Here is a 17,000-nt window from a genome sequence, read left to right as displayed (position 1 = left end):
CAAAAAAGGTGGGGAATATAACACACCCCCCCCCCCCGGATTTACGCCCCTGATGGGTTGTGTCCAAATACAGCGAACAGACAATTAAATTGTGTTTAATGGGGAATTCACCGTCCCCGTGCACCATCAGCCCGGCTGTGGCCGATGATGATGATGATGGGGAGGATGATGATGATTATGATGATGCAGCAGCACCACCATATCACTGATCGAGTGTCATTGGTTATGCTTGTAGTTCTACCGTCCGGTGTCGCCAACATGAACTTCGTAATGGTATTCAAAGGTACCCGAATCACCATACGGCTGCTTTTTATTTATACGAAAGCCGCTGGGGACGTTTTGGAATTAAGTACAAACTCCAGTTGACTCCTGTTTAATTTTAAACAAACGGAAATACTGGCACCGGAATGAACGTACAGTATACCTTTTGTATAAGCACACTGGGGTCCAAAGACTGTAATTTTTCCGAGCTTTTTTATTTTGCCAATTTATACCTGCGCGCCAAAGGCAAACGATACTAGTTAATAAAGAATTCGGTGTGAGTCTGCTACCACAACAAATCTATTAATTGGTCTATTTGTTTTATTTGTTTGTTTGTTTGTTTGTTTGTTTGTTGGGTTGTTGGGGTGTTAGTTGGGATGTTTGTTTGTTTGTTTGCTTGTTTTTGCACAGGCCTACCACAAAGAACGCTGGAGATCCGGAATTCTAACCTGTCTACATCTGTTGCAAAACCTAATTTTTGCACTTTGCACACAGCACGTCCGTACTAGAAAGAGCTTTAGGGCCTTAAATTACCATATGAAGGGCAATGCAAATGGCTCATCATGCATGCAATATTGTCATGAATTTATTAATGAGCAAAGTAAGGAAGAACCATTTCTTCGCAGGGTTTGCGTAATAAGTCAAACAAAGAAATATTTAGAAATTCACCCTCACGTCAACACAGAGACTCACCCTGCTTTTGACTGTAATTCTGCAGTCTTGTTTTTGTGATGGTATATTTTGTGTGGTATATTCATTAGTTATACGCGTCACCGTACGGTACTTTTTTATATGATTCCTACACGGAGGGCCATGACCAAATGTGTTGGGTGCAAAGAATATGAAATTGATCTGTTTTTACAAGTTATTAAATTGCATTTTGCTTTGTTGTTTGTCTGAAGGATTTTCGAGACGATCGCAAATTCGGAATTTCAACCTGCTTATCCAACTGGTAAGTTGTACTACCTCACGTTTTGCACAGACACAAACACATTTTTGATGTGGGAAAACATACCGGTAAAGAGAAACACCTTTGCACTGACGTTTCCTTGGAGTTTTTTACCGGGTTTATTTTTTACTGTAAGTTCGTATTCTGTCTGTTCTCTTCCATTTTAGAGAGTTAAGTATCTGAAAGAAATGGCTGTCTATATCACCCGAATCCTGCAGTACTGTATGGTTGCTGTCTCTGCTTTGGCCATAATCGAGAATCTCCTCGTGATTGCAGTCTTTGCTGGGACTAAAAAGCTCCGCATCAAATACTACATCTTCGTCTTCAACCTGGTGCTGGCTGACTTGATCTTCGCCGTCCTCACCGTAGTAAATCCCTGGCGTCCGTCACCCATACTCGAAGGTTTTATCACCGGAGCTTACATAGTCTCCATTTTGACTATTTTGGCTGTTGCTATCAATCGTTATGTGGCCCTGTCCCTTATGCCTTCGGCTCGCTACGATTCACTGGTGACCGGGTGTCGTGTGGTCGGAGTTTGTATCATTTGTTGGTGTTTGAGTCTCGCGTATGGTTTAGTGATGTACAATGCTGTCCCAGTTTGGGTTTTTGATAAAGTGCACATCTTTGGTGCCTCACTGGCAGGATACATCGTGTGGCTTATCACCGCTCTTGTTTATTACTTGGCTTTCCGTAAGATCAAGCATTACACCCCACCTCTTGCATCCGCGGAGGGCATCAGTGCCAACGAGGAGCGAGATCAAACCCGAGTCCAGCAGACTCGTCGTTTATTGGTCATGTTTGTTCTCATTCTTGTGACTTCATTCGTTTCGTTGGCTCCTGCTTTCGCACTGAGGGTGATTGCATTCCTTAATCCATCCCTTTGGCAGAATGGAATATTTGAAGCGTGTGTTTGGGGAAGTTACGTGCTGTACACTCTCTCTACCGTGATCAATCCGTTGATATACTGGTGGCGGTTGGAAGGTTTCAGAGAGGGGTTTTACGCAATGTTTTGTCGATGTGTATGTAGAGCAGAAAGTCAAGAAATCGAGCATTTAGTTTCTGATAATGGTTTGTAAATGAAGAAATGTGTTATCCCGAACGGAGAGTCACAATTGTAGATCTATAAAGGCATATTTTAAGACATCTTGCACTGACAACACGAACAAATTGTTTTGCCACGATTCTTTGTTTTCTATCCGTATTCCTATTCAATTGTTACCGTCTAATCCGATTCGAAAGGGTCAAAACTAAGTGTGTTTGAATTTGTTGTGTAAAATTAGAGTGTCAGTAATTAATATCAACTGAAAACAGTCATCAAAAAAGATAGCTGATACTTCCTAATACTTGGCGTCTGGTGATTGAAGCTATCGTACCTGACGAAATATCACCTTTGCTTAAATATACGCTCTTCATTAAACAAATTCATAAATATAGGCAGTATGTCATGCATTTTATTAGTTTGTTATTGTAATTATTGAATTAGTAATCATATCTGTATATTTTTAGTCTGTTATTGAATTAGTAATCATGTCGGTAATTTATTATTTTCTTATTGTAATTATTGAATTAGGAATCATATTTACATTTTAGTTTGTTATTGTAATATTTGGCCCATAAGGTCCGTATTAGAATATGCGTCACCAGTCTAGCATACAGCCATGGCTCAATCCCAGTTGATGAAAATATAATTCATTGAAAAAAAGAGCTGTTCACATTTGACTTGAAAAGAAACACAATTACAACAAAGGTCTTGAATTGAACCAACAAACGCCAAAGCTCTATTTGTGTTTTGGGGTTTGGCCAGCGCGCGCTCTGGAAATATGCTCTAAATAGGTTGCTTCAGTGAGGTTCTTTTGTTCACTTACTCGGGTAGGGCTTGGCTAGATTCCAGTGTGGGGTAAAGTTGTTACAATTGAATACATTTGTTCAGACCGTGTGTTTTCTATGCTGGGAATCAGCAGTTGTGGTACTGGTAGCAGCAGGTTGACCACAGAGTTCTTATTGCTGAATAAATAAGTGTTTCTTCAGAAGTTGGAAATCCTGTGTTTGTCCCCTTTTCTTGCGTTTTGCCGGATTCGGAAGACAAGAGCCCAATAAGTTCCCGCTACAATATCAACGTCTAGCCTCTAGAATATCTCGACGCAGGAGATCAGCTGGTACGACACGCCACAATTGACTTTCAATAGGAATATTAGGTCGCTTTTCGTATTGTAATTATTGAATTAGTAATCATATGTACATTATAATTATTGTAATAATTGGCCCATAAGGACCGTATTAGAATATGCGTCACCAGTCTAGCATACAGCCATGCTAAATGCCAGTCGAAAAAATATAATTTAATGAAAAAAGAGCTGTTCACATTTTACTTGAAAAGAAATACAATTATACAACAAAGCTCTTGATCTGAACCAACAAACGCCAAAGCTCTATTTGCGTTTTGGGTTTGGCCAGCGCGCGCTCTGGAAATATGCTCTAAATAGGTTGCTTCAGTGAGGTTCTTTTGTTCACTTACTCGGGTAGGGCTTGGCTAGATTCCAGGGTATGGTAAAGTTGTTACAATTGAATACATTTGTTCAGACCGTGTGTTTTCTATGCTGGGAATCAGCAGTTGTGGTACTGGTAGCAGCAGGTTGACCACAGAGTTCTTGTTGCTGAATAAATAAGAGTTTCTTTAGAAATTGGAAATCCTGTGTGTTTGTCCCCTTTTCTTGCGTTTTGCCGGTGTGACAGGTAATTCTGTCCCCCCTGGTAAATGTGTCCCCCGGACACATTTACCGGCTCGTGACCCGGTAAATGTGTCGGGGGGACACTTTTACCTTAGGTAAATTTGTCCCCCTCCAGGTAAAAATGTCCCCCTGCCCAACGGTGAAAGTGTCCCCCTGGTAAATGTGTCCCATGCAGTATGTACTGAGAGCAGCAGCGTGTCGCACGCGCCAGTACATGCTGCAAGATTTGAGGCAGTGATTATAACATGTGTACATAATGCGTGTCCCTCTACAACGGAAATTCGTCCAATAGGAAATTTCGTTACGCGCTATGATGGGAACACAGACCAATCCAAGGAGACGTTGTATCATACTATCAATGAGACGAGGGCCATCGCCATGCATCGCCGCTGTGTTGACCTATCGCGGTAGAATCACGATAGACTTCACCGTACTCCGAATCACCTAATAGACTAAATTAAAGAGGTTGTGGAATGCTCGAAGACATTTCCGTCATTTTTCGGGTATATGTAGCCTAAGGTGTGATGAAATAAAAACGACTATTGTTTCTGTCATGAAATGAGTACAAAAGGTACTTTTGAGAGCTGTTTTTCAGGTCCAGTTTCGACCCGAACGTGCAACTGTGTAAAAGTCGTCGTTGCGGGCAGCAAACAAAACACATACTCGTGTATGCTACTGTGCATCGGGAGTCCTGTTTATTACGTCACGATTTACTGTGTTTTGTTTGCTGCCCGCAACGACGACTTTTACACAGTTGAAGGTTCGGGTCGAAACTGGACCTGAAAAACAGCTCTCAAAAGTACCTTTTGTACTCATTTCATGACAGAAACAATAGTCGTTTTTATTTCATCACACCTTAGGCTACATATACCCGAAAAATGACGGAAATGTCTTCGAGCATTCCACAACCTCTTTGAATATTTTTTATATTCATGAAGGGCAGACTAAAGTAAAAGTCCAAAATGTATACCTTGTAGAGTGAATTCATCAAATCAATAACCTTCCGGGTTTCAAAAGAGGGGGATTAAAAAACCTGGGGGACAGAATTACCTGGAGGGGACAGAATTACCTGGAGGGGGACAGAATTAACGGGCCAGGGAGGACACTTTTACCTAGGTAATTCTGTCCCCCGGACACTTTTACCGGGGGAAAGAATTACCTTCCACACCGGATTCGGAGGACAAGAGCCCAATAAGTTCCCGCTACAATATCAACGTCTAGCCTCTAGAATATCTCGACGCAGGAGATCAGCTGGTACGACACGCCACAATTGACTTTCAATAGGAATATTAGGTCGCTTTGAGTTGAGAACTGTGCTAACCGTGACCTTATTCCATTGCAAGTTTAATGTGCACTAAGTTAATTGTACTGGTTGATGTGAATTGCTATGGTGAACTAATAATAATAATAATAGTGGAGTCTTATATAGCGCACGTATCTACCAACAAGTAGGTACTCAAGGCGCTGGAGATTATTAAAGAAAGGTACATATTTTTATGAGAAATATGAGACCCATTATGTAGCACCTTATAATGGTTTACAAGCTGCGGCGGCGCATACTGCCATAAACACCAGGGCAAACCCCTTCTCTTCTCCAAGTCGTAGCGAAGTCGTTATATTCGGTTCGAGATTGTTTCGGAGTCGTAGCATTCGGGACGACATCGCAGCACATTCTGATCATGGTCTGCAGACTGGAGCTCGGAAGGCGAAATTTCAGTTTAGAGCCAGATTTCCTTGGTTTTCGGTACGATTGTCAAGATTTTTTTAAATCTCATGGTCTTGGCGGGGTGACAGGGGCTTAAATCAGTAAATAAGATCAGATAAGATAAAGTAAGTTAAGATCAAACTTTTATTAAGCAAATGTAAAGATTAAAACCACTTGATATCGGAAATCGACTTAGTCCCGAGCTCTAAAAAAAAAAAAAAAATTCATAAATACCTAAGGCAGTTTAGCCATTCCTATTGGTCTAGAGCCCGTCATGTGGCCGGTTTTAAACGGTTGATATAGACCGGCTGGTTGGTCTTAAACAAGTTTTCCAGTGTCACATGAAATTTTGACACCTGTGAAATCCGGTGTCTTTTACCGTTTTTAATGATTGAACGTTCACAATCCTCAAGTAGGCAGGCTTAACACTACCAATGAGTCAGCATTTCATAGTCCTAAATTCACAACAAACCGGCACAGCTGCTTTCTGCGCCACACCGCGCAGTACGAGCGCCAATCTCTATATAAAGAGTTGTTTACCACTAATTGCGAGACTGGACTTACCATGATTATAGCTAGAGGGGCGTCCCGAACAACATGAAGTAAACTCGTTGAACAAAATCGATGGAAGTTTATAATTTTTGACTTGTTTCGATTTTTCGGCTCGTGTAATTATCAACAACCAGACACGAACTAGTCTAAAATATAGTGTTTAAAACCGGCCAAGCACTCATTCACCCTCTAATAATAATTAATAATAATTACTAATTACTAATTACATATCAGAATAATTAACTCAAAAATCAAAAATCAAAAATCTGAACTACGTAAAACGTTCAGTCAGTAATAATATTTCTACAAATAATAATGTGTGTATTTTTCGCTGTCTTCTCTGATTATACAAATCTAGATATGTGCTGATCTACGGAGTTAACAAACTTGGTTGCCATAATAATAAAGAGATAATAAGGAGCTGAAAAGGGTTTTCGCGGGGTTTTCGCCCCTCCCGTAATCAGCTAATAAAGTTACAGCAATATTGTTTTTTTTGTGTTAGAAGATAAATCCAAATTTTTCGTGTTCACTGAATCCACCTTATAGTAAAACCTTCACACTGTACATTAAGTTATAATAGATTTGAATATATTGTATTTACAGTATTTGCTTAACAACTATGCATTAATCAAATTAATAATGTTTTATCCCATTGTATTGAATTGTATTGTATTTGTAATGTATTGTATATACATGTTTGTAGTCATTATTTATTGTATGCAGGGCCCCAATGGAAACCAGTTTTAAACTGTTTGGGCATACCCTGGGTTAATAAATGTAATAAATAAACTAAGACCCATTATATACCCAAACTGCAGAAGGATTAAAAACTCTTAGTAACTTCCTCACTACCACACAACAGTCTTAAGACGGCGGTCGGAGGGAAGAAATGTAAAATAATCTGTAGCTGGATGGAACTCGTCAATCATGATAGATCATTCGGTACGTTTACACAATAATTCCGTTACGGTTACCCTATTTTAATAATAATAATAATAATCGGCATTTAAGAACGCCCTTTGTAGTAAACTAAATCACGGCGCTTACAGTATTATTATTAATACCCCTGATCATTGGGCCAATTAAACATTCCAAATACCATCTCAGCTCCCTGGGGAGTATACAGCTCGATGCTGCCTGTTAGGCGCAAGCAAGCTAAATCAATCACATAACCATCTCTGCCCTCACAGGTACCCATTTACTCCTGGGTGGAGAGAAGCAATGAGTGACAAAGCGCCTTGCCCAAGGGCGCACGCGCACCGTGACCCCGCCAGGACTCGAACCCACAACCTGCAGCTTTACCCGCAGACCATGAATCAGTACCCTTAACCACGAGGCCACAGCACTCCACAATTGGGGCAACCTGGTAGGCCTAGCGATAAGCATCTCTGAGACCCGGCCAAACCAAACAAGATTAATGCACAAAGGGTGCTCCCAATGATATAGCCTGGTAAAAAGTACCAAAAACACACTGTTGAAACGAACTCCAAATGAGTTCAATTTGCGTAAAATGAGTAAACGTTGACCGGCATTTTTCAGAGTTTTCCCAACAACTTTTAATGCAAGTAATAAGGTTACTGACAGTGTGCGTACCAAGTAATCTTAAACCACTTAGCATTTTAACTTCCTCACTCTGGTTAACATATACACAAGGGCAATAGCTAACATAACATAATAATTTGCAATAGGGCACGGCATGTAATTATTAACCTTACAGAATTCTCGTTTATGGTGAAGGACGTCAATTATCAAGTAATGTTTGTATTTTTCTTCACTGTAAGGATAAAGTTTTGATACCCGGATACAAAAAATATGAAGAGCTATCGACTGCGGTATCTTTTGCGAGGACTGTTGGGATGGGGATTAATTAATTCCCGTTAATCTTGCCAAAATAATAGTACTATAGATTCGTGTTTGTTGAGTTACAAACGCAGGGTACAACTGTTTTATTCGACATTGCCCAGTTAACTTGTGGAGAAAAATTATGTCAGAACAGAACTGTAGAATGAAGAAAGTCAGCCTTTTCTAGTGGAACCATTTGTTTTAATTCGAAAAAAGTGTTTGGTTTAGGTAATTTTCAGTATGTATTAATTTACACGTACACGTAACTTCCGGTTAGATGACGTCATCAGTTAAAAAATGTGCAAATATTTATTCATTTCAGGTAGGATGCATATCATGAAGTGAAAAGATTGTCTGAAAAAAATAGAATTTACTTTCGGTGTATGAACGTGTGTACTGATCACACCTAACTTCCGGCTTGATGACGTCACAGCGAGGAAGCCTAAGGTCAACATTATACCTGATATCATTATTTGTGCCACGAACATCGCCACTGGATACGGATTAAATGATCTGTTTCATTTTTTTTTTAATATTGATCAGTTTCAAATTATCCTTATTCGCAAAGAAACTTCGCAAAGTTGTTTGCGGCTGTCCAGAGAATATCTAGTCGGCAATTTAGTAACAATGATGTGACGAATGGTCACAATTACATAATATCGCTTTTGTGTGCTTGGCATGCCTCATTTAACTTTTCCATCATGTGTGTGATGAAGTTAAATGCTGCCGTTCTAGACTAACATTCAATTCTCATTGCACTTTCGACATGTATGGTACTGACTTCCGGTAGCACCGGAAGTAAAGGTCGAAAGGCTTTGAGCTTGGGGATCCAAACAATTGCCCTAGACAAAGTGTGACTTATCACACAAAATTAGAACGGTACTCCATTCATTTGAAAAATTATAATTCAAAGTATTTTTTTTCAAATTTTGACCTTAAATTGCCTGTAATGTGATACTTGATGACGTCATGATGATGTCACAGTGTTTTTTCCACAGATTCGGCCCAGGGTTCAAGTTCATCACAGTTTTTTCATCATCCTATGAACCGTTTGGAAGAAATTTCGGTTTGTTTTGATGTGAGGCTCACTATCTATATTCTGAAGTCACCTACATTATATTTGAACTTCCGGTAGCCCGTAGGTAAAGGTCAAGCGACTTTACGTACACGACCCAAACAATTGTTGATTAATCATTTCTCTGATGGCAAAGTATGAACATGATTGATATTTCCAATCAAGAGTTACAAGTGAATACAGCCGGTCACTCTTTCAACTAAGATCGCTTGTAATTTGCTACTTGGTGACATCACCATGACGTCAGAGTAATATGCACACCTTAGGATCAGGATTAATGTTGGTTAAAATTTTCAAGTTTTATACCATAAACCGTTAAGAAAAAACCCGGTTACAATTATGGTCCGGGAATTTTTTTTTAACGATTTCAAAACGTTGATCAGGTTGTCGAAATGGATATAAAAAAGATAAATTGACGGTGTTCGTTGGACCACTAAGAATGGAAGAGAAGATTTTGTTCGTCAGTGAACCGTATATGCCTGGCTCCTCAGCCCTCTACAAGCCAGTCTCAGCAACCGTATTGTCGTATGTAGTAGGGTCAGCCTCGATTTCTCTGGGCTCTGCCTTGGTGACACAACGACAGAACATTGCGTAAAACCCCTCTCTAAAACCATCCAATCGAAACCAGTATAACAACGGATTGATCGCGGTAGAGAGAGTGTACAGCAAGGTTTTCAAGATTTCATCCGCCCAGAGTGATGGATTAAAGAAGACTATCACCCTCATCGCGAACGCGGGAGCCCAAGAAATGAATGACACCACCAGAATGAGAACAAACAAGACCAATAAACGACGAGTCTGCTTGACTCGGGTTTGATCTCGCTCCTCGTTGGCACTGATGCCTGCTGCGGATGCAAGAGGTGGAGCGTACTGTTTGATCTTACGGAAAGCCAGAAAATACACAACTGCAGTGATAAACCAAAATATGAACACTGACAGGGACAATCCAAGGACTTGTACAAAGTTGAAAACTTCAGGTCGGGAAGCGTTAAATATCAATAAGCCATATAGGAGACTAGAGACCCACAACATGATACAAACTCCGATCAGACGGTACCCTGTCACCAGTGAATCGTAGCGAGCCGGTGGCATAAGGGACAGGGCCAGATAACGATTGATAGCAGCGGCCATAATAGTCATTATGGAGACTATGTATGCTGCCGTAACAAAACCATCGAGAACGGGTGACTGGAACCACCGATATAATATGGCTAAGACGGCGAAGAGAAAGTCGGACAGCGCCAGGTTGACCACGAAGGTGTAGTACTTGATGCGGAGCTTTTTGGTCCCAGCAAACACTGCAATCGCAAGGAGATTCTCGGCTATCGCCACAAAAGAGACGCCGCCTATGACGTACTTCATCACCTCAATGAAGTTGTCAGTCATATTGCCGAGTGTAGGTTTCTCCCTTTTTACTCTACAACGAAAAAAGAAACAAAATAAAAAAAAAACATGTGAATCCCCCCATGGATTTTTTTCGCTGAAATTTCACTGTTGGCCAGATGTTGTAGTTATGATTGATATGGTGATAATACATGTATAGGTTTTCCCGACTATGTAAAACGTCTTCGATTCCAATTCACCAATTCTTATATCAAATTAGTCCAAGAATAATTTCAGATGCTTTTCGCAAAATCAATTTAGTCATTTTAGCACTCAAACTTTGTTCAACATATTTAAGCACTCCATCAAAAATATTGGTCAATGGGTCATTCCACGGCAGACTAACGCACCTCTTACCTTAGGTCTTCCGATTGTGATAAAATTAGTGTGCTTGTAGGTCCTGATGAGCAATGAATGCGCACCATTTTTTTGCCCGATCCGACCAACCATGTAGTCAGGGCAGAAACCACAAAAAAAATGACATTTTTAGATTAAAATAACACCATTTTGGTACAAACGTGCCACAACCATGTACATTTTCATCATGCAAATTTTGTATTAAAATAATGAAAACTTCATGCTCAAATCAACTCTTTTGTCAAACTTAAATTTTGTAAAAACCTGGTCATAGGTCACAGTATTATATTAAAGGTCATGGTGACCTACTTTTCAGAGTTGAATTGAGCATCCAATTATCATTATTTTAATACCAGATTTGCATATATATTTGATGAAAATTGACATGGTTATGACATATTTGCCCCATAAGGGTGGTATTTTAATCTACAAATGTCAATTTTTGTGTTTCTGCCCTGTCCACATGGATATGGTAGGTCGGATCGGGCGAAAAAAAATGGTGTGCATTCATTGCTCATCAGGACCTACAAGCACAGCAATTTTTATCAAAATCGGAAGACCTAAGGTAAAAAAAAATGCGCCGGTGTCTGTCATAAAATGAGTACAAAAGGTAGTTTTGAGAGCTGTTTTTCAGGTCCTGTTTTGACCCGAACGTGCAATTTGTGTAAAAGTCGTCGTTGGGGGCAGCAAACAAAACATATTTAATCTTGACGTAATAAACAGGACTCCCGATGCAGCGTAGTATAAACGAGACATTTAACGAGTCCTGTTTATTACGTCACGATTTACTATGTTTTGTTTGCTGCCCCTATGAACGACGACTTTTACACAAATTGCACGTTCGGGTCGAAACAGGACCTGAAAAACAGCTCTCAAAAGTACCTTTTGTACTCATTTCATGACGGACACAATAGTCGTTTTTATTTCATCACACCTTAGGCTACATATACCCGAAAAATGACGGAAATGTCTTCGAGTATTTCACAACCTCTTTAAGTAAATTAGTCTGGCGTGTGCTAAAGCATTTTTCCTATAGTGTGTCCTCGAACACAATTCGGCACATTCGTTCGCATGATGTTATCAGACCAAGTTAATTGTGCTTAACGCAGAGAGCAGCTACCCAAATCAAATAAAAGTGTCAATATTACAAGAACAGCAAAACATTAAGACGTTTGAATGTAGAAACGGATTTATAAAACAAGAGTTACATGAAAATGAAAGAGAAAAATGTCAAAAATTACAATGACCTTTAGTTCCCCGTGTAACAGTGTTCCCAAAATTGAGTCTAACTTATAAAATCAAAATAAACAAACAATTCATTTTTGAAGAAACAAGGAAAGAAAAAAGTGGAAAATTATTTTTCTCTTATAACTTCTAGTGCAGATATAGGTTTTCCCGGCTATTTTAAAACATTTTATCATTTCAATTCACCGATTCTAATATTCAAATTCGTCTAGCAAAATCGATGTAGTGCACTCCTAATGTTTAATTTCGTCTTTTGTCAGACAATTTCAAATTCATTTTCAAGTAAATTTAAACAATGAACACACATTTTCGTCCCGGAGTATTCGATTTCGTCTCGTCTATGCCGAATCGTGTTATTCAGAAATCAAATTTGCCTAATTGATTTATGTCAGACGAATTTGATCTCTGAATGCTGCCATTCGGTAACAGCTTAGACGAATTTGATATGCAATGACGAATACTCTCGACCCGGTGACTAAAGATGGTGACCAAAACCAGGGGCGTAGCAAGGTCAATTTTGTTGGGGGAATTCTTGAAAAGGGCACTAGCATATCCGTGCTACAATGAAGACATTTTTTTTCCCCGGACACTTAAAATCAAATGTGGGGGGGGGGGTACCCCCATCTGGGGGCGTTTTTCAAAACTGACGATTATGCACACGGACTATATATGGTGCTTTTCAGGGCGAAACATGCGCGAAATTCAACAAAGGGCACCCGTAACGGCCGATGGCACAGAAAAGGGTACGACCGTCTTTTTTTGTGTTAAAGGGCACTTGTTCAGAAAAAAGGGCACTTGATAACAAGAAGGGCATTCTTTACAAATATTGGGGGGAAGCGCTGGTGAAAAAAGGCAGTTGAATGGAAAGGGGCAGTCTTTACCAAATATGGGGAGGGGTACATGCACCCCCCCCCCCCCCCCTTGCTGGCTACACCTATATTGAATGGTAAATGGCTAAGATGGTTTTGTTTAAAGCGTTTGAAATTTTTCGTGGACGAAATTGAATGATAGACTTGGTCAATTTGAATGAAACATCATTTGAAATAGCCGGGAAAACCTGTACAATTAGGTGAAGCAGATGCAAACCATGAGCACATTAGTATTCGTCCAGGAGTATTCTGTGCTACTCAAAAAAACAAAATTGTCTTATTCTACACAATTTATTCATAGTTTACTTCAACTTTGTCATACTTCATAATGACATCTTCAGTAGAAGCATATAGACCGCTTATAAAAAAAAATTCCACCTATTCTCTTTCTTTCCTTGTTATTCATAAACTTATTGTTTGTTTCTTTTCATTTTTTCAGGGGAATTTTAGGTAATTGTACTTTTTACATGTCCTTCTTATTTTGTTGCTGTTCTTGGTAACGTTCTCTGGGAAAACTGTTCTTTCGGACTGGTTCAGTACACGTAGGCCTACTTGGTCTGATAACATCATGCGAACGAATGTGCCGAATTGTGCTTCAAGACAGCATGAAAATGCTTATGAGCACACGCCAAATTAATTCACTTAACACAAGTGTGTTAAATTGATAGATATCAGACGAATTCGATCTCTGAATGCTTTCATTCGGCAACGGCAGTAGACGAATTCAATCCGTATTGACGAATATTCTTGACCAAGTATTTAAATAGGTCGAACAAACTTTGAAACCGAATGATAAAATAATGACTACGTTAATTTCGCTAAAATCGTCTGAAATTCTTCTCGGACGAATTGGAATCAGCGGCATAGCTACGGGGGCCGTTGGGGGGGGGGGGCGCACGTCCCCACAGAGAGTTGCCCCCCCCCCCAGTGCCCCCCCCTCCCCCCCCCCCCCCCCCCCACTGAAAATGTGGCATCCGGAGAAATGCACAGCCATATGAGTTACCATTATTAGCTGGAAGTACATGAAGTCCCTTTTTTCTGCGATTTGGTGCGTATTTTTCACCAAAACTCTTTTTTCTTCGCGAGTGGTTGTTTATTGTAACGTCCCTTGGAAAGCGAATAGCGGTAGTTATTGCCAAATGAAGCCATGATATACGTTTTGAACAGCGAACCCATGGTAAGATGGTGTCCAGCCGCCCCCCCCCCCCCCCATCCCCCCCCCCCCCCATTTCATTTTACGGAGGGCGGGTGTCCGGTACAAAAAAAAAACCTGTCTATTTTTTTTTCGTTTGGGCGCCCCTCCATTGTAACCTCAAGTTCCCTCCCACACGCCCCCCTAGGATGAGAAGCCAGGCTATGCCGCTGATTGGAATAAGAGGTGAAATTGAATGAAAAACGTTTTAAAACAGCCGAGAAAACCTATACCTGACAAGTTCTTGCTATTTCAAGTCTATGGCGTATTTGTTATTGAGTGTATTTGTCTTTGTTAGAGTCTGGTATTGTGATAACAGCATTAAAAGCTCACCTGTGAAAAACTGGTGTGGAGGCTGGAACCGTTCCGGTCTGTCTTTCAGTATCTTGGCCTACAGTGAAGGGAAAAAACATTAATCGATTTGGTTAGCTCATCCACAGTTTATGAATTTTGTAACGAACATTTCTAAAACAGAGCTTTGGGTTGGGTTTTAGCTGAAACACTTTCTTTTAAAACTTTTAAAACAAACCTTTCAATTATTTCAAAGAGCTCCCAGGTGATTTGGGCGTCGGTGTGTTCCTGGCCACTATGCAGGTAGCTACGACAACGTTTGTTGTGTGTACTTACTTCAAATAACTCAAGTGGTTTGCTTTTACCCGGAGAGAAACATGGAGTTTGGTTCTATAGTTATGTTAATCATTTCTCTGTGTGGAATCATAAAAAAGTGCAGTGCTCTCAACATCGTCATAAAAGATGTATAGATACAAGATGGCAGAAAAAAGGGCGAACCAAAGTGGGAAATGAGAGGGTACATTCTTATTATACAACAAATATTGTACAATTCGTATTATAAATGATTATTTTAATTCTTATTGTACAGGTTTACAAAAGAAGCATGCGATCTGCGGTCCGTGATTACCAGGAGTAATTCTAATAGAAACAATATTTGTTTGCTAAAATATTGGCGCACCCACAAAGAAGTGGTTGGTCCTTGCTTATTCCTGGTTGACATTGACAATGTGGTATGATGCGATATTTGCATTAAAGAATATAATTATAACGCTCATAAAATTCTGATTTATACCGGCCAGATGCAGTTTTATGCATAACGGTTATTTTAATGAACAGACTGAAGGTTGCTCATTCGTGGTGGAGATACGTGCATAACGAAACGTTGATAATTGTGTTGAACTCATGGTGGCTCTGAAGGGACATCGTGAATGTTAACGCCAAAACTTGTTCGCGACAAAAAAAATCACGACGTACCCAAATCGTGAATACTGACAACAATATTCTCGTCAAAACATCTCTGGCTGGTCGCAAATATTGACAATTATTCGCGACAACAATTTCACGAGTTGCTCTGGGTCGCATGTTTTATTCACAAATTTTTCCCACTTGAAGCTAAGCGCCCCCGATTACCATGTAAAACATCTGACGAGAATATTGACGTCAATATTTGCGATTTGGGGCACGTCGTGATTTGCTTCCGTAAAGCCTCTTGATCTCCTGAAAATGCCTCCATATCAGCATCACTCTACTTTGTTTCGGTCTCTTATTTAATTCCTCATCTCGGAGTGTATTTTTGTGCTACTATAATCAATCAATATATATTATGTATTAGCTGTATATATGGAAATAAATGTCCATATGAATTGAATTGAATTGAATTGAACTGAATATTGACGTAAATATTCTCGATTAGCGATGTCCCATCAAAGCCACCTTACAAACATTCGGTAACCGTCGTCATCAAAGACATGCCATTCTATAAATTGACAATAGAAGGTAGAAACTGTAAATCAAACTGGTTACATAGGGAGGGTCAATCGCAGAGTTGTATTCGAGTCACCAAACATCGAGTCCGAGTCCGAGTCACCTCTCACGAGTCCGAGCCTCCGTGTCCCGAGTCACAAAGGTCGAGTTCGAGTCCGAGTCACGAGTCACCGAGTCCGAGTCACGAGTCACAAAGGTCGAGTTCGAGTCCGAGTCACGAGTCACAAAGGTCGAGTCCGAGTCACCAGTCACAAAGGTCGAGTCTGAGTCCGAGTTACGAGCCTCCTTTTTATAAATATTGCAAATGAATTTTGAGGTACTACTGAAACCTCACAGTGTAAAATGTTTCAATTTTTCACAGCTTTTCTCTAATAACTGCAGCAACATGTATTACATGTGCCAGATACCAGTGCATGGAAAGGACAATTTGGTACCGAACACTGTCAAGCTTCATTCAATTACGAAATATCAAAACTGGACGCTGTGGTATATATTCGAATATTCCCGTACATAATCGCAAATCAATATATCAGAAACAAGTTCGCCGCACGCGCTGTATAATGTATAGTACTTAGATGCATTTCTTCTGCACCGCACAGACTGTATCGCTTGCTAATCAGGAGAGGGTCATCTTCAAAGTAATTTGTAATCATATTGTTGGGGAAAAAAGGGATTTGTGGTAATTTTTTGACGAGTCACGCAGGTCGAGTCCGAGTCCAAGTCCGTGTCCGCAGGGCCGGTCACATCCGAGTTTTGTCATCGTGACTCGAGTCCGAGTTACGGAAAATGGGACTCGAGTCACACAAGTCTGGTAAATTGTTATTGGTTATTCATATTGATGACTGCATAGAGTAGAATTTTAACAAGCGACCTGCGGTCCGGGGTCATCCTGGGATTCATTCTATATCACTCTCTCTTTGCTAAAACTATGGCACATCCTCAAAGAAATGGTTCTTCCTTGCATGTTCTCGTATTTTCGTATGATATTAAGACAACAAAATTTATGGCATGATGCTAAATTTGCATTATAAATAATTCGTGAATTGCTTATCTTTTATGCCAGGT

The 17,000-nt window shown here is 40.1% G+C and overlaps 2 protein-coding genes across 2 annotated transcripts; one reads left to right on the top strand and one right to left on the bottom strand.

The window, feature by feature from the left end:
- Positions 1-873: 873 nt before the first annotated feature.
- Positions 874-3,843, top strand: LOC119736220 (melanocortin receptor 5-like). Its single transcript, XM_038210253.1, has 2 exons — positions 874-1,213; positions 1,378-3,843. The coding sequence occupies exons 1-2, from the start codon at positions 1,103-1,105 to the stop codon at positions 2,284-2,286; spliced, it is 1,020 nt and encodes a 339-aa protein (XP_038066181.1). The 5' UTR covers positions 874-1,102; the 3' UTR covers positions 2,287-3,843.
- A 5,735-nt stretch (positions 3,844-9,578) lies between these two features.
- On the bottom strand, positions 9,579-10,499 carry LOC119735264 (adenosine receptor A2b-like). The gene has a single exon (XM_038208965.1). The coding sequence runs from the start codon at positions 10,497-10,499 to the stop codon at positions 9,609-9,611; it is 891 nt and encodes a 296-aa protein (XP_038064893.1). The 3' UTR covers positions 9,579-9,608.
- Between the last annotated feature and the right edge of the window lie 6,501 nt (positions 10,500-17,000).

Source organism: Patiria miniata, unplaced genomic scaffold, assembly GCF_015706575.1.
Source record: "Patiria miniata isolate m_02_andy unplaced genomic scaffold, ASM1570657v1 HiC_scaffold_29, whole genome shotgun sequence".
In the NCBI taxonomy this organism is placed as follows: domain Eukaryota; kingdom Metazoa; phylum Echinodermata; class Asteroidea; order Valvatida; family Asterinidae; genus Patiria; species Patiria miniata.
Note: the sequence above shows the minus strand (reverse complement) of the source record. Positions and strands in the feature narration are given on the sequence as shown.

Excerpts from the sequence above, each read along its gene's own strand:
- LOC119736220 (XM_038210253.1), top strand. The coding sequence starts at position 1,103 with ATGAAATTGATCTGTTTTTACAAGTTATTAAATTGCATTTTGCTTTGT. Across the intron at positions 1,214-1,377 it reads TCAACCTGCTTATCCAACTG|AGAGTTAAGTATCTGAAAGA; the intron begins GTAAGTTGTACT and ends CTTCCATTTTAG.
- LOC119735264 (XM_038208965.1), bottom strand. The coding sequence starts at position 10,499 with ATGACTGACAACTTCATTGAGGTGATGAAGTACGTCATAGGCGGCGTC.